Consider the following 26,981-nt stretch of genomic DNA (forward strand, 5'->3'; position numbering starts at 1 on the left):
CCAGCATATCTTCAGGGACTGTTCATGAGCTTATTTCATCAGTCCCACTTGTGTGTTCCCCCTAGACCATGCTGAGCTGATGAGCAGGCTAGAGAAGAAGGAGCGGGAATGTGAAACAAAGACCCAGGAGAAAGATGAAATGATGAAGACACTGAACAAAATGAAGGACAAGCTGCAGAAGGAATCCTTGGAGCTGCGCCAGACCCGAGACCAGATGAATGACCTGGTGGCTCAGCTTAATGAGTTCTCGGTATGATACTGGGAGTCTTCCCCACCCTTGTTTAAAGCCTGCTAACTAGTGAATGATGAACAAAAGCATATTGTGGCTGAGACACTTCCATGGTCACTGTAGAGAATACTTAGAAGCTGCTCAGCTTTTAGCTAAGACCAGTATCCCTGAGCTGGTGGTATAGAATGGTTAATGCATGGGCTGCTCCACTCCTTCTCAGCCACCTTCCTTGTAGGAGCTTCTGAGGCACACGTGTCCTCCTCCAGCCATAATTTTTACTGCTGAGTGGGGTGGCCCTGGCTTTATTTCAGTAGAATAGAGAGAAACCTCCCAGATATGAAAGTATATTTAGTGAAGAAACAGGACTCCTATCATGGTACAAGAGCCATCTGTACTGCCCTGAAGCTCTGTAAAAGTGACATTTGCAATTGTTCCCTCCTGCTTGCTGCTCCTTCTATCCCAGCAGTGTGCCTGAGCCACAACTTACCAGAACACAGCCCTGAGAAGTTAGACACTGCAGAAAGCAGATTCATTCCCTCCTTCCCTCTCCCGCTTTGCATTAGTGGGGCCTAATGACAGGTATTCAGTATTTCAAACCCTTAGCTTTTAAACCCAGGAGTTCATAAGTTCATAAGATTGAACTTTTTTCTTTTTCATACACAAGGAGAAAATAATACATTTTGGCTTCTTTTTCTAGCTTTCTGTTTTTCTGAGCCATTTATGGTTCCTTTTTTCAAGCTCTTCTCTACAACTTCAAGGGCTTGAAACTTTCTCTTAAATGAAAGCTGAGATTCTTCCCTTTATTGCATGGCTTTGAGTGCAGGAGGCTTTAAAGAAAACATCAAATATTTTGAGACTTGTAATAAAATCACATCAGCTGGCAACATTGAGTTATTGTGCCTTTTAAACTGCTTTCTTTTTCTCTGTTTTTTTTTATTTTCCAGCAAGGGGGCAGCATTTCCTTCCCACCCCCACCACCCCCTCCTCCAGGTGGCCCATTAGCTTTGTCCTCTTCTCACATGTCTGAGAATTTGCCACCACTGCCACCTCCTTTGCCTTTCTCCAGCTGTCCACCTCCTCCTGCTCCACCACCTCCTCCAGGAGGACCTCCTCCTCCACCAGGAGCACCACCTTTCTTCAGCATGGGAGTGCCACCCCCTTCAACAACCACTTTCAGCACCAGTGGCATCAGTCTGAAGAAGAAATCTATCCCACAGCCTTCACACCCACTGAAATCCTTCAACTGGGCTAAGCTGAGTGAGGTAAGAAACTGCAGTACCCTCGGCAATTAACTGACTTTCTAATTAAACCTCAGTGTTGATTAATGCCATGACTGCAAGTCATAGAAACAAGTTATATTGTGGCTTTCTGTGGGCTGAGGTCAGTAGGTGTCATTAATTGTCTTGAGGAAGTCTGCCCAGTTCTCCAGCAGTGCCTTGTATCTCCTGTGGTGACCAAGGTGCTGGTTAGATTGAGCTGCAGTGGATCTGGCCATGCTGTTGCTTAAGCAAAGCTGGAGTGGGGCTGAATACATAAGCTAGAGCTGGACATCTCCAGGACTGTTGTGTCAGAGCTGCCCTCACTTGTGCACCAGGGAAGAGGATGACCAGAGCCAATGTGGGCAAAACATGGTGAGAACCAGCTGCAAAACCAACTGCCTCTACTCTGGCAGGAGCCATCACCAAGGAGAGAAAGGTGGCCTGATTCACTTCACCATCTGTTCATGCCCATGAGGGAAGCTGCCTTTCTCCTTGCATGGATAGAACTCTGTCTCTTGGGGATAAAACTCTGAATTGACAAAAACCAACCAGAGGACTTTGATTCTTTCTGTTGCACTCATTTTCTTCTACCTTGGTTGTGTCTCTTTCCCCTTCACTTCTCTCTCTTCCTTCTCTCTCTCTCAGTCTCCTTTTTTTTTCCCTTCCCCTTCTCTTTAGGTCTTAATTTTTTTAACTGATTTAGAAAGAAAAAAAGTGTCTGTGTTGAGTTTGGATAGCTGCCTAGAAACCCAGGTTCTCTTTTAGACTGAAACTCACCCAGGGCCCAACTCTGGCATTTGGAATGAGTGTCCAGGGACCTCTGGAATGCCACAAGTATTCTCTCTCCCCCTCTCTCCTTTTCTTTAAAATAAAGTGAAGTGAAATATTTGCTGCACCGTCTGTGCTTGTCTATCAAGGCCACGTGGGGGGTGTGGGAGAGAATGTAAGGACGAGGATTTATTTTCCTTTGCAGAACATGGGACTTAGTGCTCTGAAGAAAAGAAATAATAACTAATATATGTATATGAATGTATATGAAAAAGAGAGAGTCACAGGTGTTTCTGTTTAGTGTACAGTAACTGTAGGCTTATCCTGCCCTCTGGATAAGAGTGAAGGCAGCTGTGCTAATAAAATTGAAGACCTGGGTGGTGAGTGGCTAAAAGACACTATTTTGAGGAAGGCAAAATAGTTGGAAAATGGGGCATAAGAGGGTGGGGCCTTAGTTTTGGGGTGTCTACCGGTGTTATGTTTTGACCTAGTAAGGTTTCTGCAAACAGCAGAGGCTATGGTGCCAACACAGGTGGCTCACCTTATTACTTGGGTTACACATTGTTATGGGATCATTTAATCTGACTGACTGCTGGAGGAACACATACATTTTGGTCATCTTCATCAGTTATCCTAGATTTCCTACTTCCCTATCAGGCACTTACTTTCTGTTCACAGGGATATGAATCCTCTGAACCATGTCCATGCGTAGGTTGGATGCCCTCATCATGCCTTTTTTTACCTTTGCAGCCCTTTTGTGGTGCTTTCTTGAACTGTCAGAGTAGCCAGAATTTAAAGAATGGATACATTAACAGTATTTACATTTCTGTATTTTAAAAGACCCCTCTAGTTAGCAAAGAGCGCAGGCACCATGGAACACAGCAAGGTGAGAGGACACAGTTTTGGAAAGAGCTGTACACAAATTTAGGGCTGCAACAAGGTTAAATATGTTATTCAGCTCTTAGGTATCTCTGCATACTGTTTAGACCACCCTTCTCAAAGTAGGTTGTACAGAGTCTTTCTCCTAAGGTTTCTCAAGTAAGTGTGAAAATGATGCCAGGATTAAGGCAGCCCACATGAGAGCAAAATCCTCTCTATCCGTGCAGCCTGCCTCAAGGGAGCGAGAGAAAGCCAACAGAGGCCAAGAGCAATGTGGACAGGACTGGCTGAGAGAGATTTGTCTGCAATATACTTTCTCAGTAGCAGAATCAAGGCAGTTCTCCAGGGCAAGTCATATGACACCTTTTTTCCCAATGCTGATTTTGTCTTTGGAAGGAAAGAACTGAGCTGCTGGGTGTTAAGAGAAAGATCAAATATAGCCAAATTCTTAGCAGTTGACAATAACAGATTGTCCACAGTTCCCATGGGCACCACGAGAAAAGGTTTGACTGGAAAGTATCCGTGCTTCTAACAAGGAAACTTCACCAACCCCCTAATTTCCATTGAGAATTAAGGATTTTTTACTAGCTTTGATGTGAGCTGATGATCAGTGGCAAAGCCATTTAGATGAGTGGATTGGCTGAATTCCGATGAAGCTCTTCCACACCACAGCTCCATTCATACAGCACTGTAGCATCGTCTGTGAATTCCATTCATACAGCACTACAATAGTGCTAGTGCCAAGGATCTCAGTTTTTTAAGAAAAAGATATTGCAATGTAACCACTGTAATATCCTGGAAAGATTCCTTTCTTTGTTTCTGGGGCAGCCATGCTCTCTCTCTCTGAATTTTACACAACACCCAAGGTCAATCAGGGACCAGACCTTTATGATTTATCCAAATGATGGACTGTTTTCAAGCACACTGGAAGTATGGATTAATTATTCCCTATTTATTAAATATAAACATATAGATTTGAAGTTTTCAGAGCAAACCAAGTCAACCTTCAACTGCTTTGTTTGTTATCTCGTGGCTGGAGAAGCAGCTTCCCATTAAGAGTAAGGCTGGTGATGACTCCTGTCAGTGATCTCAGGGAGACTTTCTTTAGCCACCTCTAAATAGACCTGACTACAATAGTCTCAGGAGAAAGATATTTGTTCTACATAGCATATAGGACTTTTTAAAAAACTTTTTAAAAAACCCACAAACCCCTAAAAACCCAAAACAACCAATCACAGAAACAGAAATGTTCATTTTGACACTAATTTTTTTTTGTTTAAAATGTTTCTGTAATGTTATTGATGATTCTAATTTCTGGAACTTTCTTCCTAAAAGCAGCCTAAAAGTATCGCAGCAAACAGTGATGCAGGACTGCTGCCATAGATTCAAAATTAATGGAAAGAGTTCTACAAAATCTCAGTGTGAAGCTACTCATAATAGCTGTGGTGGTGCCTAGTCCTACAATGAGATAAAGCAGCTTTCTTAATTAACAGACAAGCCAGAAATACAGTTTTTGCTCAAAGTGGATTTTTCTAACACTGAAGAAAGGATGTGATATCCAGAGAGAAGTTTGGAAAATGTGCTGTGTTCATATCACCTTTTCAAATTCCTAATGGACTTCTGAATTAAAATTTTAAGTTACTTCCACTTTTCTGGTTAATATTCTCCAAATATTAACCTATTAATAAGCAGGATTGCCAACTCCAGTATTCACAAGACACTCATCATTTCCATGGCTTCTCTGAACCTGCAGGTCAAACGAAACTACTGTAAATTTTCACTCATGCTGTGAGGTTATTAAGGCATGATGGTCTTTGATGGCTTCCAGAATATCATTATTTGTATCTTTCGGGGTAAATAAAATCATCTGTTAGATGTAGTAGAGGACAACTTGATATGACTTGTAGCTCCATGAAATGCTGTCATTCTCTAATCTTGGTTGGTCTCAGCAAACTGGGATTCATTATAAGGGTGGAATGACGTAACTATTGCAGCTACAGTGAGTGAAGTGTTAAATGCAACATACCAAAAAGTTAGCTTGATGGAACAAATGCCTTGTCAATACTTGTTCTGATAATAAGATGTTTCCTGCCTTTATATGTACAACCATTTTGCTAGGAGGATGTTGGGAAGTGTGCTTCATAGGATTTGCTTCTCAAAGCAGGCCTAGACTTTCCAAAGCAGAGGAACCACAGATCTTAGAAGACTTTTAGAGTGAATAAATGAATGAATAAATAAATAAATAAGTAAAGATAGAAAGAAAAGCATGTTACAGATGAAGTGTCTGCTCTCTTTTTTAATTTCTATTTTTTCTTTTTAAGGACAGAGGAAAAAAAAAGAAAGAATAAAGAATTTATTTTTAAATTGTTATTTAGGGACCATAAGTATTTTTCATGGTGCTGAAGGAATCATTTATCATAGTAACCGCATGATGCAGGTCTGTTTCTCTTAAAATGCTCAGTCTTCTCTGACTGATGACAATGAACTATCAGCCAGTTAATCCGTAACTGCGTATCAAGAGCACAGTGTAGGAAATTATCTGGCAGCAATATGAAAGTTTTCAAGGACAGAGCTGATGGTAGAAATAGAAGGGACGCCCCCACTGCAAGTGTTTTGCGTAACAAAGGTTGTTTATAGCTCTGCTTGCCTTGATTTTTCTTTGACTGGATTAACATTAAAATTGTATTGCTTTGGTCCAAGTTCTGTTTATGCACACCATTGCAATGTGTGCTGCTTTGGAATCTCTCTTTCTGCTACAAGTAGCATACATACCATCCTGTAGAGGACCAGATTGAACCTGGGTCCTAAAATGAATCTGAATCAAATTAGGATAATTTTCACTGGGTTGTTTTCCTCAGAAAGTATGGACAAGAACTACTCTCTGCAATCCCTTTCTGAGTCTCAGAACTTCCTGTTCTGGCACCTCTGCAGTTCATTCAGACTAGACTGTTCTGTAGCACATTTTCACTGTTCTTGCCATTAGTGAGGAAACTTCTCTCCCATGAGAGTTTTGCAGCTGGACAGGTAGATGTGCAAAACTCTAATGAGTAGCTGTCTCTAGAGTCACATCCTACCTGTGCCAAACACAGAATACAGGTTTTGGCTTCCTCAGGGCTCTATCCCAATGATGACTCTAAGGACTGCTTCTGAAGTCATGTCCATTCGCTCCTGTCAAGAAATGTTCTTCCATTTCAGTGCTTGGTGGGGCAATCTGAAACACTGAGGCACTGGGAGAACTGCTTTGCTGTTGAAATACATCCTTTAGGATTTATAATTCATGGTTTATAAAGCCAGCCTGGAAATCGAATGAGAATGATCACTCTGTCTGCATGCTTCTGGCTAAGACTGGCAGCAGAGTTCAGGATTAGGATAAAATGAAAATTAACTCCGTCTCCTTTTCCTTTAGCTGAGATGAGCCTCACAAACTTGTTTGCCATGTTACAGTCACAGTGTCATTATGTTCTTCCCACTATGGAAAAAAGAGCCACACTGATTGCAAGGGATGATACAATGATATTGGTGAGCATGCTCAGGGGTGGGTGCTGCTCCCACCTAGGATATGCTCTAATTGTAAATAGCACTGCAGACACCCCTCCTTGCCCTCAGGCACTCACAGGCCATCTCTGGAGAGAGGGTGATGGTTTTCCTCCACAGCTCTGCCCTGCCAGGAATTTCCTCCAGAACACTTCACACTTTTATTTCCCCCTCATTTTATCCTCCCATCAGTTTTTTTCCTTGCTCCTTGAGCCTTGTGGCTTACCACATTTCCCTCATTCCTTTGATGACTCTGAATGGGAAGTAGAGCCTGTTCCTAATTAGTTCTGATAATTAAGTGTTAATGCACTTTGCTGTGGAGGTACAAGTCAGGTACTTCTGAGCTGGAGCCTATGTGAGGGTTTCATTGCTGTTGCTTGCTGTTCGTGGCTTTCTCTGCGTCAGTGTTCTTCTGGCTCTTCATCTCCTGGGGTTTGCTTAGGTTTTTTTTTACAATCCCTTCTATCCATTTCTTTTTTCTTTTAATCAATGACTTCCTTATTTTTCATTAAAGTACAATAAATGTATGCCTCATTAACTAAATGAACTGAAAGATAGTGCTGTCAGGTGTGAAGAGCAAGCTTTCCTTTCCTTTTCTAAATGGGCAATTGCCTAAAGCTTGTCCCACACAACATGCACCTTAAGAATCAGTAGGAAGAAGAAGGTAGTTCAATCTTTGTGTCCTCTGCCAACAAGGGTATCTGTCCTGAGAATGTCAGCAGGAGACCCAAGACCTCATCTAGTTTAGGATGACTGCTGGTTAGCCAATTCATGTACTGAGAACCTATTTGATCTGGGGTTGGTGGACAGCAAAGTAGGAGGAGTTTGTGCCTGTCCCACTCCATGCTAATCGTCTGCCAGAGAGCTAGGATTCCCTGGCATTCAGGATAACGTATCATCACAAGGGTTGTGAACATTTCCAGTTAGTGTGGATGATGCTATTTCAGAGATCTGAGTATAGTCTGTGTCTATCTGAGTTGACAGAGACCCCATATAGACAAGGGAGTTTATGTGATAGGAAACAATTAGACTTCAAAGACTCAGAGCCTTAAAAGTAAAATAAAATAAAATAAAAATTTCACAGGCAGGCAAAATGAAAACCATGCACCCTTTGGGCTTTATAACAGAACCTGGCAAAGTTTGCAAGAGGGAAGATGTGTCTGGGGATTGTCATGCATCAGTGGCTTTCCTAAGCTCTTTCCTCCTGATGGTAACACTTCTTTCAGCATGACCACAATCCTTGTGTTAGACAGATGGCCACTCTTGAAGGGAAGTATGCTGTGGGATCATGGATAATGCTTGAGATGTGGTCTGCTAGTCTTGGAATGTGCCTTTCCATCAGAGGCTTGCTGTGATGAAAAATACAAAATAGTATGTTTAAAAACAAACAAAAAACCCCACTATTTTTTCTCTCCTTTGACTCTTGAAACAAAATGTGCCCTCTAAAGTGACAGGAGTAGTACATAGGAATATGACCACTGAACACAAGAGTATGATCTATCCAAATGGGATTGGATGTTCTTAGCTAAAAGTTTTTGCTATTTCATTAAAATATGACCTTTTCTTTTAGGAGAGGATTCATGGCACAATCTGGAATGAGATTGATGATTTAAAGGCATTCAAGGTGCTGGATCTAGAAGATTTTGAAAAGATGTTCTCCGCGTATCAGAGACACCAGGTAGGGGTGAACTCTTCTATACTTTGTCTTCCTTGAATTTTTGGAGGAGAAAAGAACACATGACACATCTGGGCCTTTGTCCCCCTACAGTCAGGCTGTATCATTTGATACTTTGCCACTGTTCAAAAAAATCACAAGACCAAAAGAAGTGGGGAGGGACATAATGGGCAGAGTATAACCTTCCGTTATTGACATATTCACACTAATGTCAGCTCTCCAGTAGATTTAAACTCTGTTTAATCTCAATAGCCACTGCCTTCCAAAGCCTCCTGAGCTTGATATTTATGTTTACATATCAATCTTTCTATTTCTCCCATTCATTTAGAGAAAAAGACTGTAGTTGCCTGAGTACTGAGCAAGGTGACTGAATTAGCTGACAAAATTTCATTTTGTCTATTTCTTCTTAAACAGCCAACTGACCCAACTGGCTAGATGACAGAAACTGTCCAAATAACAGATTATAACACAAACAGCGTACTTTAAAAGTGGCCATTTATTAGAATGTCTTTTTTCCCTCCTCTATTTCTTGGAAAGCAAGTCACCTGCAGTCTGTCTATCTCTGCTGAATGAGATTTAGCAGCAGACAGATTGTACTTGCACTCCCTCAACTCCCCCAGCTTTTCTTTGTGTTTGGAATATGTTCATTCCCTTGTACGCTGCAGAACTGGATCATTGCTGTGAAGTTTTAGGAAAAGACACAGAGTTGATTGCCATAAACAACCTTTACGATTATGCCTTACAGTGATGATGACTATTTCATTAACTTATTCAGTAACTTAAAATTAACAAACCAACCCCTTGTCTTTGGACTTTCCATCTGTTCCCTTCTCTCTTTCATTTTTCTATTTAATCCAAAAAGCATAATGAATAACTCTTCTAATTTACTAGCTCACAGACAAATAGTTAGGCATCCCCACTTGAACTCTGAAGAATGTGATGTTACCTGTTGTATGATGAGATTTCATTTCTCATTCTGCTCCTGCAAATAGCTGTCGCTGTTTCAGTAGGTCCCTCTCTCTTTCTGTGAATCCCATTCCTTGAAAAAAGATCTTAGTTCATAGAGGGGAAGAAAGGCACATGAAACTTCAGTGCTGTTACAAGACTGGATTTAGACCCTGTGCCAACAGCTTAGCTGTGGTGGTGAGCTCTCAGTTGATTCGCACAGACTGTCTTCTGTGCACATGAGTAGCCACTGCAGCATCAAAGTTCCATTCCAATGTTTCAGGTGCAAACATTGCAGCTTCCTCACTAGAAGTGACCTTGCAAAGCTTTGCTTCCTTTTGGCCTCCAAATCCAAAGCCAAAGCTGTCCTAGTCTGATGAGTCTCAGTTAGAATCATAAAATTTATGGCTATGTTACCAATCACTGAAAAGCAGTCTGAGCTGTTCAACCATAAACTAACCTGACCCTTACCCCTGCCCACTGGAATGGAGCCATCACTTCAGAGCGACCTCCATGGGTCTCAGAACAGTACCCTTCCATCCTCATTAAACACACTTTATTATAGTGGCTCTGGACACTAGAGTAACAATTACGTAACATACTCACATTTTTGTGTAGTTAGATGTATTGCTGCCCTTCCAGCTTTTGTTAAGGCTTTTACATTGGTGGTTTTGTTTTTCTTTTCCCTTAAATACTCCATTGTAATGCTTTCTTTTTCATCCATACTCACTCCAGTGTGAACTGGCTTCCAATCATCAAGTCCTCATAAATTTTCTTTTTTCTTTTTCTTTTTTTTTTCTAAAAAAAAGACCAGGCAACCAGAATTGCTTTTGAATTAAAAACTTAAAAGAATTTCTCCAGTTCACATTTAGTCTTTTCTCCTCTTTTACTTTTGGAAATACTCCACTATGACCAAGTGTTTACCCTGAGTTTGTGACTTTTAAACTTCATCCAAATGTCTGTAAAGAAAAATGTCAATGCAAAGACCTACTCTTTTGCATCTGAAATATTGAATGAGTAGAGATAAAAGTATTTCTTTCTTTGCTGTTATTAACATGATCTTCGTATTTTTTTCCAATTTCATTTACATTAAACGGCTTTTCTTTTTTTCTTCATTTTTTTTTTAATGACAAAGAGTCTCTTCTCCTCTCTCAAGCCCAGTGTATTGTTTTTGGTGGCTATGAGGGAAAACAGAATTGTCCAGTGTATAGAATGGTGGACTAAGAATTCTTGTCTTTTGACTTGCTCCAATCTATACTGACCTTTGGATTCAGTATATCTGGTGTTTTCCTGGAGTATGGAATATGTTGTGAAATATTTGGTGTTTGTCACCCAACAGTACTGTAAGGCTTCCTTGGCGGTTGCAGAGTCCTTTCAAAATACTTGGCTAGAAGTTGTTAGTGCCATCGAAACAAGTTTTTACTTGTCATACTTGTTAATAACTGCAAACTGTGCCTGTGCATCGGGAGAGGAGAACTGACCCTCAAGTTTTAACCTTGGCAGTTCTTTAAGTAAGGCTCTGGACTAGATTTGTAAAGGTATTTAAGCATTATCCTAGTTAATATTTCAAGACCTAAGAGATTTATGCTTTGGAGACTAAATTTATTATTTTCAGAAAAGACCTAGAACTCTTAGGTCCCCAACATCTGCTGATTTAAAATATGCAAAGGAATGCTGAAATACCTTTGAACCATCTGGGCCAGTATTACTTGCTAAGCATTTTATGCTCTTAGAAAACAGTGTGTGTCTAAATTCAGCTGCCTTGTTAAACTTGATATCTTTCCCTGTGACTAATTTTTGGCATGTTTTCTTCTTCGTTATTTGCGACTGCTGCCTGCATAGGACCTGCTAACTAACCCCTCCTCCTGTAAGCAGGTGAGTATCAATGTCTGCCTCCTGATCCTCTTGCAGTGTGTGTGAGGGTGAAGTCCCACACCATGACATTATGGGGTCATGACTCCTCTCATGCTACTGTTTCATATGCCCTTGCACTCTGTCTTCTGGGTGGGGAAGGCGTTACAAAAACTTCCTTTAGTTGTATTAGCTCCAGAGTAGGAAGTAGTTCCTGTTCTTTCACTTAGTTATAATCCCACTGTCTTTTCTGCTGGTGTCTGTATCCCCCTTTTTGATGATCCTGAGGGAAAAAGGCCAGGAGAATGTGAATGTGAACTCTTCCTTAACCAAAGTAGTTGTCTCTCTAGTGGAGAACAAAAGGTGCTCTCAGGGAGCCTTCACTCCCACTGTTGCCATCTGTGGTCCATCTGCTTTGGACTACTGAAGTCTTCAGATGCATTCACTAGCCTCAGACTCTCTGATAAAGGAAATATTTCTTTGTGTAGAACTGGGCACTTTGGCTTGGCAGAAGGATTTGTGCCATCTGAGGAATGGAAGTGTTAGAATGGAGGAAAGTTGCATTTCAGACTGCTGAAGCCCTAATGAAATTCAGCACAAGACTGAAATGGTGTTTAGATAAGTAGAGATATTGGATTGCCCATATGTCTTTAAACTGGATACCTCTCAATTTATTCAGCATCTTAAGTTAAGATTCTGGCAATAATTTTGGTAAGAGCAATGCTATGGGAAGAGGATTTTTCAGATATCACGTGTCTCTAGTGGCTTCAGAAGAAAGTAGTTCTCACCATGAGTGCTCAGGGAACTGTATTCAGAAAGTCTAGTCAGGATTTCTGCCACTGGGGGAAGCTAATAATGGCTTTGGGCCTTTTACCATGGCAGCACACCAAGAAACAAGTCAATATGGTTGAAATAGTTCCCTAAAGTACTGATAATTACCAGAACCTAGGGTTCTGCCATGGTACCAGGCCACAAGTTCTTCAGCTTACCAAAATCAAACTCTGAAACAAGGCAGCAATAAGATGAACACGTATAGTCATTCCGGCACTGAAATTTTGGTTGATTTTTGAATTTGCAATTAAAATATCAACTGTGAAATACTCTTGGAAGCACATAACATAATGTTATTCCAGATGGAAAGTTGATAAAGAATGATGGGATAAAACTTAGGCATCTTGTCTGTCAGGTTGGCAATAGCTCCAACTGTTTTTGCTTTCAGGGCTTGGCCTCTCACAAAAGCTAGTCACTACTGCCCTCTTGCTCAACTTTTCAGGTTTCTGAGAAAATGTGGATAGTCCGTATTCAATCTGTTTTCCTTCATCTAAGCTTAGAATCTGGCTTTGGTAAAACTTGAGGCTTCATCTGCTTTTGCTTACACCTAACTCCAAGTATCTATAAATATCTCTCTCCTCAATATGAATTTAAGAGAATCCTTATGACCAATCCTTATGACCAAGGAGTAGGCCATGTCTGAATAGTTCCAGTTATTTGTTGAACCTTGTGGGTTGGGGAATTGGAAATGGCATGTAGACTATTGTACCAATCCATGCTGCATGGCTTTAAGAGAAGCTGACTAAACCCCCACCCCACATACACAGCCAAATGCTGAAACTTTTTTTTTCCCTTGGAATGGGTGCTGGTTATCACTATCCAGGTGCACTTGTGTGCCAACATTAACTAGTGAGGATCAGTGAAACTTTGAAACCAAGAGCACTGACCAACAAGTACCATTCTTCCCTTCAACAACTGCCCATCTCCACCTTCCCATCTTCCTCCCCACAAACTCAGAAAACTCAGGAAAACTTCTAAATCTCTACATGCCAGGTTATACTGGGGGTGCTCTGCTTATTGGCATTGTTAGTTATTCTCTCAGAAATAATGAACTTGCCCAATGCTAATTTTTCCTTTGTTTGGAAACACTATTTGATGTATCAGGTAGCACATCCAGCAGAACTACTGTGTGCATGGCTTCAGTTGTGCTTTGTACCTGCTTATAAATGCCACTTGGTATTGGTGGTGGCTCACTACAGCACATTTGGACATGGCTGTATGAATCCTTTGTATATCCATGAGCAACACAGATTCATTGTACCTGACTATAACAATAACTGAAAGGATAACTAGCAATATGAATCTGTGATTTACATTAAACACTCAAATACTTGGGTGTCAAAATCTCTTGCATTAGTCATGCTGATATAAGTAAGTCTTGAGCTGCAGAACTTTGAGTCCTGAGAATGAATTTTGGGAAGCATCGTGATCTAACATGTTTCCCTGAGTATTTGCTGTTGACCACTCTCAGGGACAGGGTGCTGGGTCAGATGGGCCTTTTGATCTGATTCAGCATGCTTGCTGTTATGTACTGTGCACCTGCTTATTTGACAGGTGCATTCAAAGCTAGATTATACTGGTAAATCTCAAAATCTCAAGGCCTGAGAATATGGATATCATGGAAAGGCTCTTTTGAAAATGTTCCAGCAGCAGTTAGCTGGGAAAATAAAAACTCCTGTTTTCAATTCCCTCTTCTCTGTAGGTAACTACAGTGCTATTATTGAGAATCAACACGTTTTATCATTACCTCTACTACTCTTTAAGGAATGGTGTTAAAAGATACTGAAAAGAAACTACAGAAAGCCAATCTCTGGAAGTGAAACAAATACCATGACTCTCATGTGTAGGCAGGACAAGGAGACAGAAAGAGGCTTCTGGATAGTCAGACTGAGTTAGCAAATATTTTATTTCTATGTGCTGTGATAAACATTCTGGACAGGATTTTCTAGGGTTTTTTTCAGGGGATGAATACAGCAATGGGGATATACAGAGAACTTTGGAAAATGTTTCTGTACGATTAAATATATTAGTTTTTTAAAAAGATAGTTTAGATGTAGATTTTGACCATTTAGTAATATAAATGCCATTATGCCCTACTGTTTTCATCTCTCATATAATATGGGTTGGTAGGTCCAATGGCAGCCTTAAGAGATGACAGAAGGATTTTTACTGATTGTGCTGCAGCCTTACAAGACTGTTGTGTAACCCCTGCAGGAGGTGCATCCACTGAAGGATGTGCTGTGACACCAGTGGGCTTTATCATAATGTGCCTGATTTTCCTGTCATGCCAGTTTTTCACATTAGCATAATAACATAACAATTGGTAGAGTGAGTCCAATAGGTCAGAATCAGGTCCAGTATTGGGATGAAAGATGATCTCATAGGTGTTAATGAATTACTGCTGTTTGTCCAGTAATACAGGATCTACCTACATGCTTTCTACCCTTCTTGTCTCCTTTTCTTACCATGTGGGTGGATTTTTCTAAGTTGGGATGGGTTTGTTCATTACACTCAGCTAAAGCTATCAGTCTTGGGTGAGAAACATAATACTGATTGTTTTCCCTCCTTTTGAAATACATGCAGAAAGAGATGGGCTCAACAGAAGATCTTTACCTCTCCACGCGAAAGGTGAAAGAGCTCTCTGTGATTGATGGCCGGAGGGCCCAGAATTGTGTCATTCTCCTTTCCAAGTAAGTGTGCTAACCTTTAGCTCACAGGGTATGCCATGGTCAATGCAGGGGTAAGAGGGGAGGGAATTAAACAAGTGGTCATGTTTCTTTTCCCAGCTAGACCTGCTAGTACCTGCAGAGCCTTATATAAACCTCTCTTATGGTTTCATAAAAGCACGTCTGTCCAACATGTTATCTCACTTAATAAAAATATGTGTGCAGACACATTTCGTGCATCAAACAGCTGAACACCAGCATGTACCTCAAGACTCATCATCAGAAAACTCACTGGTAGATGAAAGCAGGTCTTTGACACTTCGCTCTAGGTGATGTGCCCCCATGTTCTCTGTCTGTCACTCGTCTCTGTTTTGCGTGTTTCTTTCTAAATGTTGCTCTGAGCATCTCCCTGGAATACAGAAGAGCTGAGAATTATGTTTATTTTTGTCAATTTTGACTTGTGGTGAGACACAATGTAAACATAGACAGACATATCCAAGAATTAGGTCTTCTGTTTGTAAATTAGGTGTTGGAAGCCAGCGTTCCCTTTGCATATTCCTGCAATGACTAATGCGTTCAAATGCAGTGACATCAGGGCCCTTTATATCTTTTCATGTCTTTCTACCAACATAAGCACTGGCCTGGATGTCTGTCTCCAGCTATCAAATTTGTGCAGATGCTGATCAATTTGAGAAAGTTGCTTTTCCTACCAGAGGAGGGACAGCGAGACTGGAGGCAGAACCTAGTAAAGCTGTGGCAGTACTGAGCAGAAAAACTGTTTCAATGATCAGTCGAAAATAAGTGTTCGTATGGATGTGATGCTTTTCTGCTCCAGCAAGCTAACAGTTAAAAGCAAAGTTGCAGCCAAACCACCGGGACTGAAATGAGTTCTTTCCATTGCTTAGTGAAACCCACAGAGGCTCTCATTATGCTACTTATGTGGCATTAGCCTGCATGTCAGCAGGACCCCCACCATCCAAACCTTCAGTGAGGGAAAGCTTACATTTCTCTCTCTGCAGCAGTTGCCAATGCATATCTTTGCTGGTATTGGCAGCTGACTGAGGGCAGAGGAATGAGGAGGGACCAGGGTAACAGGATTTTCATGCTGTTTGACGGACCTACTAAATTGTGTCTGGGGTTCAGGTTAACTCATGTAAGCAGGTGGAACATTTCCTAGAAGTGGTAACATAACGTGTGCAGTTTGCTGGGCTGAGGATAATCCAGGAAGTTGGTCCATGACTTGGTATGGCACTAGGTATTTATTACAAAAATCTTCTATCTCCAAAACAAAAGCTGTGTGGATGGCAGCAATATGTGTTTTTCGACATTCACCTCTTTCTGCCATGCAAGTCTGGGCAATTTTTACCAGAGGAGAATCCTCTCTATACAGTGAGAGAGAAAGGACAGTCTCTGTATCACCAGCAGCAGTGTCACTGAAGCATGAACCTTGGACTTCAAGGAACACAGCATGTGTTCATTCCAGGTGGGACATGAAGTCAGTCCACCTCAAACTGCTCCTCTGGACTCAAACCAGAGGTGAAAAACTGTTTTTTGTCACTGTCAACTTCTCCACTAGGAAATATCTTGCCCTTATTTTTAGCAGGCCTAACATGGATGATAGAGATTTGGAGACTGAGCTGTCCCTAAGGAGCCTGCCAGTTTGTATTGTGCCCTGTTAACTTTCCTGTGCTGTGCTATTGGAAACACCAGTTTCCAGGGCTATCACTGGCTTAGATCATTTAAAGTTTTTAACAGATAGTGTTACACCTAGAATATCAGAAATATCTTACAGCTTTCCCCAGGATTGGTATTCCTCCCCAAATTTCCCTTTTAAATGCAACCAGAGAAGCAAAAATCTTTGAGAACTAAAATAACAGCTCTACATTCATGCCTTTTTTGCTCTTTGTGCTTATATGGTTCTTTTATTAAAGACAGCAATTGGGAGGATTTTCTGCAGACAATAATTGAAAGGGTTTTATGACCCCTTTGCAGTTTTCTTCATTACCCACTTCTTCCTCCTTTACGTTAAACCCTAAAGGAAAGACACTCCCAGCCAAATCATTCCTGTCTGCTGCCATGCCCTTGCTGGTCCTGCAGCACACCTCACACACATGTGCATGTGGGTGTGCACACATGTACAGTGGCAGGGGATTTTAAACTGGTGACAAACAAAGAGAGTTTCTGCAACCCTGAGCTTTCAGGTTGCCACGATATCTGCCAACAGCTGTTTCCAATTGACTATTACTGTGCATATATCCCTGTAGTTTATTCCCCCTTTGTTTACACTAAACTGTCGTGTCCTTTAAAGTAAAATAGCTGCATGGGTTGGGTTTTCTTTCCCTCCCCTACTCAAATGTTTTTGTTTTACTAACACTGTGTTAGAAGGGGTTAGGCAGAGCTCACATTTCATATGGTCCAACAAGCCAAAATCTAGCAAGAATGAGAAATAGATGTCTCTTGCTTTCTTTTGCAGAGAGACTGCAGCATGGTAGGCCGAAAAGAGATGAAAATTGAATTGCTTGTTTATTTTTGCTGACAGTTAACAGATTCGTAAGCCTTCCTCCCCCTTCCCATCTCTATTTCCATAAAAAAAGCTCTATTTCAACTACTTGATAGTAGTAGATCTTTCAGTGTTCCTGCAGAGGAAGAATTAAATTGTCCTTGTTTAACAGAGCCTGATGGATCTAAAACAAAGCTCTGTTCCATAAGCCCACTTTAAAGGTTTGGACACACACAAGATGAGTTTATTTCACAGTATTTCCAGTAGGCCATAGTTCAACCAGGACATGGAACCATCTATTTGTGGTGAGTTCAGGCACCCACCAACCTCAAATTTAGCTTTCTTAATGGTGTTTCAAAATACAGTTGCTTCTGTCACTCTGGAAATCTGCTATCTCTCATTCACTTCCTGATGTCTTCAGTTTTCACCAGGCTGGAGATTTACTGTCAGACTTGTGTGGTCTGAAAGAGTCATCCCATATCCCCATGTTTCCCTGCTTTCACCTAGCAGCTGGAAATTTCTCTGACCTCTCTCATTGGTATGGCTTCTCCCTGCCTCCATTACTTAAGTAATGGGTAATATTTTCACTGCTCTACTGTAAAAGTAGAGCGTAAAGTACCATATCTTTAAATGTTCTTGTAGAACATGCCCAAAATACATATTGCTTACTGTCTTGCTCTGTGAAACGCTCTGGAGAGATTCAGTTCTATAAGACATCTTGTTTGGAAGAAAGTTGGACATGTACTTATGGAACTTTTTTTTTGCAACTTATTTTGCATGAATTCCAGAAAAAAAATTATATCAGTGTTCTTCTGAGATGTGTTTGTTATTCCTGTGGCCCGGTGAGTCAGCAGTAACCTTCTAAAGAGAAAGGTTACTGGAAACAGTGGGAGTGCTAGCAAAATGTCATAAAACCAATGGTAGCAGAAGGCAGAATCTGACTACACAATGGTAATTTTAAACATGAATATGACAGTAGATAGATTCTGGCAGACAGCTTTACCAAATGTTTGTGGCTTTCTTGATTTTCAATTCAAACATCAATAAGGGAGAAGAAAAGGGTCTTGGGCAGAATTTTCAAACAGAATGTTAGAGAGATCAAGTATTTTTCTCACATCACTGTAGCTTTTCCATGCTTTCAAACCCTTTCAGTTCAGACACTAAGAGGACAAGTTATTCAGCGAATGTCAGTCTCCATGTACTGCCTCTGCACTGCCCCCAGTCCCTGTGTGCCTTTCTGCCATGTAATAGTACAGTGTTCACCCTTATTTCAAAGTAGATTCGAAGTAGTATGATATTCTGGGATACAGATCATGTCTTGATACAGAAACAGCTAATCAGACTCAGCAATTCAGTTCCTCACTGTGCTGTCTTGAAAAAACACTAGGCAACAAACCCTCCTGGGTTCCTGAGGAGATTTCCTGCTTTTAAGTGAAGGTCTGCAATAAATGGCTTTACCTGCTATCCTGAGTATGATACTCAAAGGCAAACTGAGCATGTTAGTCAATACCATCTTGTCTTAGGTCACTACTAGGAACCACGATGTAGGGTTGTGATAAAAGATGAACCACCCCTCATCAATATCTCACTGTAATTTGGGGACTCCCAAGTTTGGCCCCTGCTTTGCTCCTTTTGGCTCAGAAAGATGGTCATCCCGAGATCCTTCTTGGAAGGAAATTGAGAGTATTTGGATAAAAAGTGGCTCGGTCACTCATGAGCTTTTGCTGAAGGAGGACAAGAAAAGAAAAGCCTGTTTCTTTATGCACTTGCCAGAATACTTTCACAGTGAAGTGCTGAAAAGGCACTGGTGGATTTTTTTCCCAGCATGTTGATATAATGGTGTAAGATGTACCTGGTAAAATGTCCCATCTGTTGTGCTGCAAAAGTTAAAGCACTGTTGCCTTCATTGACAAGCTGAGGATGGGGGAAGAGTGGCTGCATCTTTCTGTCTTCTGTCTGAGTCTGCAGTTAGACCAGCCTGACTCCTGAATGCTGCTTCTGAGAGGAGGCCTTCATGGAATAGTGACAATGAATATTCCCAAAACACAGATATTGAACAGCCTGTAGCTTGGCAGTTGTACAGAGCCTTAGGAGAGTTCAGGAGTTAGAGAAAGCTTATGTCTCAGTCACAAGGTTTGGAAATGAATTAACTAGTAGCCTGTGTGAAATGACTTGTGGAGATGGAGAATTGTGCAGTCAGCAAAAAAGATTTGTGTGAGCTATACAAACTGGCCTTAGGATGTAGCTAAGTATCAATCAGTGCCTCTCACTGTCACAGCTACTATTTTTGGCATCTTTTGGAAGCACTGTAGTTCAGTAAGAGCTATAAAATGGTCTTGATACATGTTAATCAGTCCCCTTCTCCAAGGTAAGAGTGGGACTGCGATCCCTGTGGTATGGGAGCTTAACATAGGTTCAACAAAACGTCAGGTTCTCTGGTAGTGAGCAGGCATTCTTCTTTCTCAAAAGCTAAGCAAGATCCAAGGAACAAGCCCATGAAGTAACTCACTTTTTCCTCAGAGGAGGAGATGGTTAATGAGTGACAAGTATTCTGCTTTGATTCATGTGAGGGAGAAATGAAGGGGGGAGGTTACTGTGAGTTAAATCAATGGGTATATTTAAGGAGGAAAAATGAGCGAGGACTAGATGTCTGTAAGGGAAGTTGATGTAAAACTGCAACATGTCTCCCAGGCATGTTCTGAGTCAGGCTGCCAGCGTTCTCCAAGAGGACGAAACAATAAACCACTTGATGTCTGCAAGTGAAGCTGGTGTTAAATCAGTCGAGGTGTCCTGGGGAGATTAGTGATGAATTACTCTACAGAGTCAATAGAGAGTATTTATGAAGCCAGAGGGGATAGAGGGAGGCAGGCTAAGTACCATATCAGAAGTTATTTGGTAGTTGTTGAGCTTTAACATTGCTTGAAGATGACTCAAGCAGTTGGAGTTCCATATGCTGCCACCAGATGTACGGGTGAGGGAAGAAGGAGGGAGTATTCTCCATGAAGATCTTTTCCTTTTGTCATCTGACCAGTGTCAGGCTGCTGTTGGAAAAAACAGCCAGTTTCTGTGCTATGAATGAATGTGCTGCAGCTGAGGAAAGGGGCACTGTGTTTTGTTCTGGTCACATTTACTTCCTGAATCATGATCCCAGGATACATGATTTAGAGAAGTGTAAGACAGAGGAAATATAGCTTGAACTGTACACTGTTCTAAATTGAGTTACCTCCAGGAACTGGAGGAAGAGTGCCTGGATCTGCAAAGCTTATAAGAAAGTCATTGCAGACTTTGCAAGAGATATCAAAATGTAATTTCTGTAGTGTAAATTTTTGGGCCATAATCCCACTTTAATTTGCTGTCTGTCTTGTATGAGTTTTAGGCTCTGAGGGATGCCTCTATTCAGTTTTAAATGGAAAGATTTTACGCATCTGCTTTAGGTTCTTCTTTAATCAGTTCACCTGTTTCTGTTTAAAAACAGCACATCTGTTTCACATTAGTGCTGGCCATCTTTAAGATCTGCTGCATGGCTGGGCATGAGTTTTGAAAATACAAGAAGAATCACTTGATTAACAATTCTTTGGCCAGTTATTCAGCCAGTTTTTAAGTGGGGAGATCTATGTTTTGTGCCATTGATGCTCTCGAAATGCATCCTGTCCCAGAAAAAGAACAAATCCATTTTAGAAAAGTAAGATTGTTCTGCTGTAAATTCTTCCATACTTGTAATTAGATTGGTAATAATCTAGAATGCACACCTGCAGGCACCGTGACCCTGTTACAGTCCTGTAAGTGACTGAGTTAAATTGCTTCTTGGCAGGGGACTGGCAGGCTTTCTTCTTCTCTCTACTGCAGGCTAAACCATTCAAGCCAGATGTTCTTCTGCTGATGGCAGAGGGCACAGAATCATCCAAGAAATCAGTGTGTTTGTATAACTGTCTGTCCTTGGGGCTTTCAATTATTTTTGAACAGAAGATGTTTTGAAGTGTATTTAGTGCTGATGAATGGCAGCAGAGAGGAGCTTGGAGTCTGAAGTCCTTGGGCTCCTGAGCTGAACAGCAAGATCAGCAATAATATGCACAACATCATTGTGTTGATGTACCTCAAATCTGCTTGTTTGGTCCTGTTTACTGCATCCCCAAACACACACAGAGGTACTTGCACTGTGTAGTGGGTGGTCAGTGCAGTAATTGCTCAAGTTGTTTGCATGGAAAAAACATGAAACTCACCCTCATTCTTTTTAACCTCAATGAAAGCAGCAACAAAAACCCCCTTCACGCTGCTGTTACTAGACTGGTTTATTGCATTCCCTCTCACAGACTGTGTGCCTGTGTTATGAGACACACTAATCTTCAGACTCCAGATTCTGAAAAATGCAAAGGTGCTCTCTAAAGGAAAAATAACTCACAAAATGTAACACTGTAAAAAATGTAGGCACCAAATTGTTTGGCATGTGTAATATGTGTCTGCTAGGAACCAGACCCACAGCCACCAATTTCAGCCCTCACCTGGTCACAGTGTTCAATCAGTTCAGGGTCACACAGCCATGGACTTTGCAATTCATTATTAAGCCAAAAGTAACCCATTTTCTGATTGAGGCTGTAGAACTTCATGCGGAAGTCCATGTACTGAAGTTTGTTGCTTTGATCTGCAGTCAAACTGATGACCTGAAGTAAAAAGTTTCCAGCCTTTTCATTGTAAAACTTTTAATGCTTATATCTCATCCAAGCATGGCCCAATTGTGTAGCTTTTCTGGAAATTCTGTATGTAATCTTGCTTAGCTGGTATCAGTTTGCCATCCTTGACAAAAGAAGACACGATGACCATCTAAGAAAAGAATAAGAGCAATTAATTTAGAGATGTAATATGTAAAAGCTTTCAAATGTCTATTGATTCATATTTTAGTTTCCAGCTGTTGGTTATATTGGGTAATATTAAAATGTTTTAAGTTTCTTAGATTTAGTAATATTTCCTGTTATAAAAATAAAGCTTTTTCTTTTGCTTTTACCTAGTTCCAAAAATATGATTCTATCCAAATGTCAATGGCAATGTGAAATTTCAACAAGGAATTTCTTAGCACTGAAGACAAAAACATTTTGCCTCTTGCATCAGCCTGTCTCTTATTTATATTTGCATTTCCTCTTTCTGCTGTTAATTAATTATGTTGATTGTAAAAGGTCCATGGAGACTGTAGACTTTGGTCCTCGGATATTTATTTTCACACTGTCCTGTTTCAGTCCCAAAATTGAGATTTTTCTTGTGGACAGCCATTCCTTTATGGTTCATTTGGAACTCCTCTACTGTCCTGAAATGACTGGTGAAAGTGTGCATTTCTTTGTTGACATCTGCTCTGAGAACCACCAAGTTAATTTCATTTATCCATCAAGTAACATCTCAGTGATCACAAATTTTGGCTCCTCCTAGTCTGCCCTGGATTTCGAGTGGAGACCTCAAGACTTTTTTTAATTGATTCTGTGTTTAATTGTAGCTGATGACCCCTACTTGTTGCACACAGGTGGTCAGGAGTAGGTGGTAAGGAGAGTGTAATTTTAGTACGTTAGATAACATTAATAAGCCCTTGTTTTCAGAGCTTGTTTCATATTGGCTATAAAACATGGATATGTAGATGCTGTCTATCCCTTCGTCAGCTGTCGCTGCTGAAAGAGTCAACTTAGCACAACCAGTCTTCTTACAAGAAACCCTGTTCTCAGTAAGGGAATGTTCAGTCCCATTATTTGTTACTCTGTGAGATGCTTTAATATTCACAAGTTAGGTTGTTACATGGGATCACGGTCATAAATCACATGGATTTGAGTTTTACTATAGCAAAAGAACTTGATGAGGGAGGTATCCGGTATGGGGGAAGCTGGAAGCACTTTAAATCTCTGAGGAGCTGATGGTTCTTAATCACCATCTGATTTTTTTATGTGTGTTTGATTAGCTGAAGAGGATAAAAACATGTAATCTATAAAATCTCTGTCTTTAGGACTGATTTGTTCATCTTACTGAATACTCTAGAGTAGCAACTTCACAATAGAGCTTGCCAGGGTTGTTTCATGCCTGTTTAGTGCAGTATTTCAGGATTCCTGCTTTCTGAATTGTCAGAGTTAGTTAAGCTTTGAACTAATGGTACAATGTTGATACTTTTGAAAGGCTGAAGCTGTCTAATGAAGAAATCAGACAAGCAATATTGAAAATGGATGAACAAGAAGACCTAGCAAAAGATATGCTTGAGCAGGTGAGAAAGATTGCAGTCTGATATAACTTATTTTTAAGTCCTTCATTGCCTTTTTTCAAGTGGATATATATACTGCTTGTGCTGTCTGCAGATCTGAACTTGGCCCTGCCATGTCAGTGGAGCTGCACATGGGACCATGAGAAAAGTATTTTTCCCAGTGTTGTTGGGGTATACCTCTGTCCTGTAACTGTATTTGTATCAGGTTGATTTCATGAGTTTTCTCTTCTTGATGCAAAATATGCATGATTACAGTTGGTATGAGGTTTATTTTCATGGTCTCTCTTTTCCCATAATTTTTCCCATTTTTTGTTCTTCTTCTTCTTTTCTCTGTTCTTCATCTCCCTTCTTTGCCTGAAGCTTTTCTGTTGGGAAATGCCAGGAACCAGACCATGTAGGTCAATGGTTAGAACCAGGACTAGAAAGGATCTTGCATTTGAACTGGAATGGTTAGAAAGGGAGTCAGGGACTTACATCCCTGGCACCTGGTTGCCTATGTAACTTGTGAACAAAAAACCCCCCACAATTAAACCACCACTGCCCTATTTCCCCCCATTGCCCTATTTGCCCCATTTGCAGATGGTGACAGATGATGCTTTGACCAAAGATGCAAAGATGATAAAGTTCCTTAGGAGTGTGCAAAATGTTGTAATTATGAACTGTCTAACAAATATTATTCCTTCTTTGCAGACACAGTATTTAATCATGTACAAAAGGCTTTTCCATTCTGGAAATTTATAGCCTACTTGTCATGTTATCTGAATGCTCACAGCTGCTCCAGAACTAACTGCAAGATCCTAATGCTCCACACCTTGGAATATCATATTTTTGTAGAGTGGAGTAAAATATTAAGAAGTGGTAAAAAGCAAAGTGCTTGGTACGCCTTGTGAGCAGTTTTTGTGGGCGTGCAATGAGGCTGTGTGCATGACAGTATTTATGACCATACTAAAGCACAGCTACAATGAGATATGTCAAAAATCTGTCAAAGTATGGGCTTTTAAGGTCAGCATATGAATAGCAGCCAGTGTCAGAGGCATATCCAGTTGCTCGGTTATTGTTTATTGTTTCAGCAGTGTAGGGCATACCCAGGAGAGAGATAGATGAGGCTTTGTGTGTACTCTATGATAGGCATGATGGGTACTTCACAGTGTGTGGGACACATCCTGCTCTTGTTTGCACCAATCTGAACTCCAAGTAATGCTGTGGGAATCAAGTTCTTTCTGTACTTCCCCTTGGGTAAGTTGCAGTAGCACTTGGCCTTTAGGATTTTGAATTGGGAAATTCCCTGTAGAATTAAAAATTAATCTTAATGGGGTCAGTGAAGGATAAAGACAGAACAGCAAGCAAAGGTTTAGAAAAGGTCAGTTTTGTAGACACAGCTGCACTTTTTTGAAGTTATGGTCACATGCCTGAGTCAATGTAATTCTTCCCCATGGTGGCAGAGAAATCTGAGGGCCTTCTCTCCATCAGGGTTTGTTTGTGTCTCTCTGTTCCGTTCTCATTTTCCTTGGATCTTATATCTCAGTGTTTGATTTGTGTCTCTCACTGTAGCTACTGAAGTTCGTTCCTGAAAAGAGCGATACTGACCTGTTGGAGGAGCATAAACATGAAATTGAGCGCATGGCCCGTGCGGATCGTTTCCTCTTTGAGATGAGCAGGTCTGTTTGATACATTATGGGAAAGTGCACACAGGACTTCTTGGAAGCAGCTGTAATTGTTATTGAAAATGGATCATCCAGCGCTGGGAGGAGTGTGCAAGAGATTTTGGGCCAGCATTACACCCTGCTTTTGCCAGAAGCCCACAAACGTTACAAGTATTTCCATTCATGACACAAACTTTTTATTGACGATAAGCATAAGCAGTCTCTGTGTATAAGGTCCAGTCCTCTGATGGCAAGCAGAAATCTGTCTCCTCTGCCTAAACTTGTTCACAAAAAGGAATTCATATCCAAGTATGGATACATACATGTAGTGTAGCCAGGGGTCAGGTTTTCATATAGATCCCTTTTTCCAATCAGCTATCCTGTTTCCTCATTCTCTGACCCTCTTTCTTGTTCCAGCTTTACTACACCCCTGATCAGGATTAACATCTTGTTCTGCTAATTGAGGTGCAGTTGGTATCTCCCATGACTCATATTTTGAGAGGAATGGGTATTCTTCCAGCTGCTTTTCAGCTGAGATCAAAACATGACTTGAGGTCCTCCATTTTCATAAGAAGGTTGATTATGCAGTTATATATATGTTTGAACTATATCTGTAATCCCATGCCTGGGTCTCATGGGACTGAACATCCAACCATTAGATTATGTGGGTGGCATACTGGCCCTGGGCTATAAGAGTTCCAGTTCAATGTTGGCTTTCCTCTACCCTTCATGCAGGATTGACCACTACCAGCAACGGCTGCAGGCATTATTCTTTAAGAAGAAGTTTCCAGAGAGGCTGGCAGAAGCAAAACCAAAAGTGGAAGGTATGGTTAATAAAGCTTTCGCTATGAGTTGGGTAGAGGGGCAGGGAAGGTCAAGAAAGGCTTGTTTTCAAAAGAGATGCTGTTATATGTGTGCCATGTTTGTAGAGGCAGTGCCCAAGACATGTCATATCCTAAGCAGTTAATTCTGTCTGACAGTCTTCTTGCACTCATTGACTTAATACAGTCAGTTTCATGATTGTTACTCTGTAAATATGACCTGACAGATGTGACTGTGCTATCAGGCTGTGCCGAGCTGCCAAAAACTCATCTTTCATGGCCTTTCTGTGCAGGTCAGCCTTCCCTTCTCACCCTCAAGTCCTTGTACCTTCCCTCTCCAAAGAGCACTTAGAATAGATGCCTCAGGACACTGATATTCTTGGAATGTCTAACTTACAAGTAGGGGAGGTGTATGGCTTCTGTACCACATCCATAGTTACTGCAGAGAAGAGTGTATTGTAATCTTCCAGATGAACTCAAGCCTTCCCCCCTGTTCTCACTGGCTCTGTTTTTAGAGTGTGAAGTGTGAGAGAACAGCCTTGATCCTATGTTCAGAGGAGCTTCCTACAAGCTAGATGTATTTTCCTTCCAGTTGTCCTGATTCTGGGGGAGAGGGGGGAGCAGGAAAGACAGTACACACAGAGATGGTGTTGCAGCATTTGTCGTGCAATAGTCAAATGGACATTTAAGGGTACTTCAAATTATGGACCCAAGCATGTTAAAAACAGCCACTGAGAAATAACGTTTTCTGCTTTTCTCTCTCTTTTCAAGCCATTCTTCTGGCATCCAAAGAACTCATCCGAAGCAAGCGTTTGAGGCAACTCCTGGAGGTAGTTCTGGCCTTTGGGAATTACATGAACAAGGGCCAAAGAGGAAGTGCTTATGGCTTCAAAGTCTCCAGCCTGAACAAAATTGCAGACACCAAATCCAGCATAGACAGGTAAGGTAGAATGCTGTAAATGCATCTGTTACTGTGCTGCTGCATCTCTTATCATAGTAATGAAAATGGAGTTTCATTTGATTTTAGCTCTGTAGGCAACTGAAAATTGTCTTATTTGGCACTTAAGTATAGCTTTTCTCTCTTAAGGATTCTGCAGCAATTAAGACTGGCTATTAACGCAGCACTCAAATTCTGCTATTTCTCTGGATAATAC

At 41.0% G+C, this 26,981-nt stretch overlaps 1 protein-coding gene across 4 annotated transcripts in view; it reads left to right on the forward strand.

Annotated features, from left to right (window-relative positions):
* DAAM2 (dishevelled associated activator of morphogenesis 2) overlaps positions 1-26,981 on the forward strand; it is a 223,758-nt gene that overhangs the window by 171,468 nt on the left and 25,309 nt on the right. For 3 of the 4 annotated variants that reach the window (XM_017806653.1, XM_017806652.1, XM_017806654.1), the window contains 9 exons: positions 66-250; positions 1,174-1,491; positions 8,240-8,347; positions 11,132-11,164; positions 14,555-14,661; positions 23,282-23,366; positions 24,915-25,021; positions 25,742-25,830; positions 26,599-26,767. In XM_017806653.1, coding sequence (XP_017662142.1) covers positions 66-250; positions 1,174-1,491; positions 8,240-8,347; positions 11,132-11,164; positions 14,555-14,661; positions 23,282-23,366; positions 24,915-25,021; positions 25,742-25,830; positions 26,599-26,767 — 1,201 coding nt within the window. The remainder of the gene's footprint in view (positions 1-65; positions 251-1,173; positions 1,492-8,239; positions 8,348-11,131; positions 11,165-14,554; positions 14,662-23,281; positions 23,367-24,914; positions 25,022-25,741; positions 25,831-26,598; positions 26,768-26,981) is intronic. The other variant, XM_017806655.1, reaches the window with a different exon arrangement.

The sequence above is a fragment of the Lepidothrix coronata genome, unplaced genomic scaffold (genome assembly GCF_001604755.1).
Source record: "Lepidothrix coronata isolate B3197 unplaced genomic scaffold, Lepidothrix_coronata-1.0 Scaffold16, whole genome shotgun sequence".
NCBI classification, from domain to species: Eukaryota; Metazoa; Chordata; class Aves; order Passeriformes; family Pipridae; genus Lepidothrix; species Lepidothrix coronata.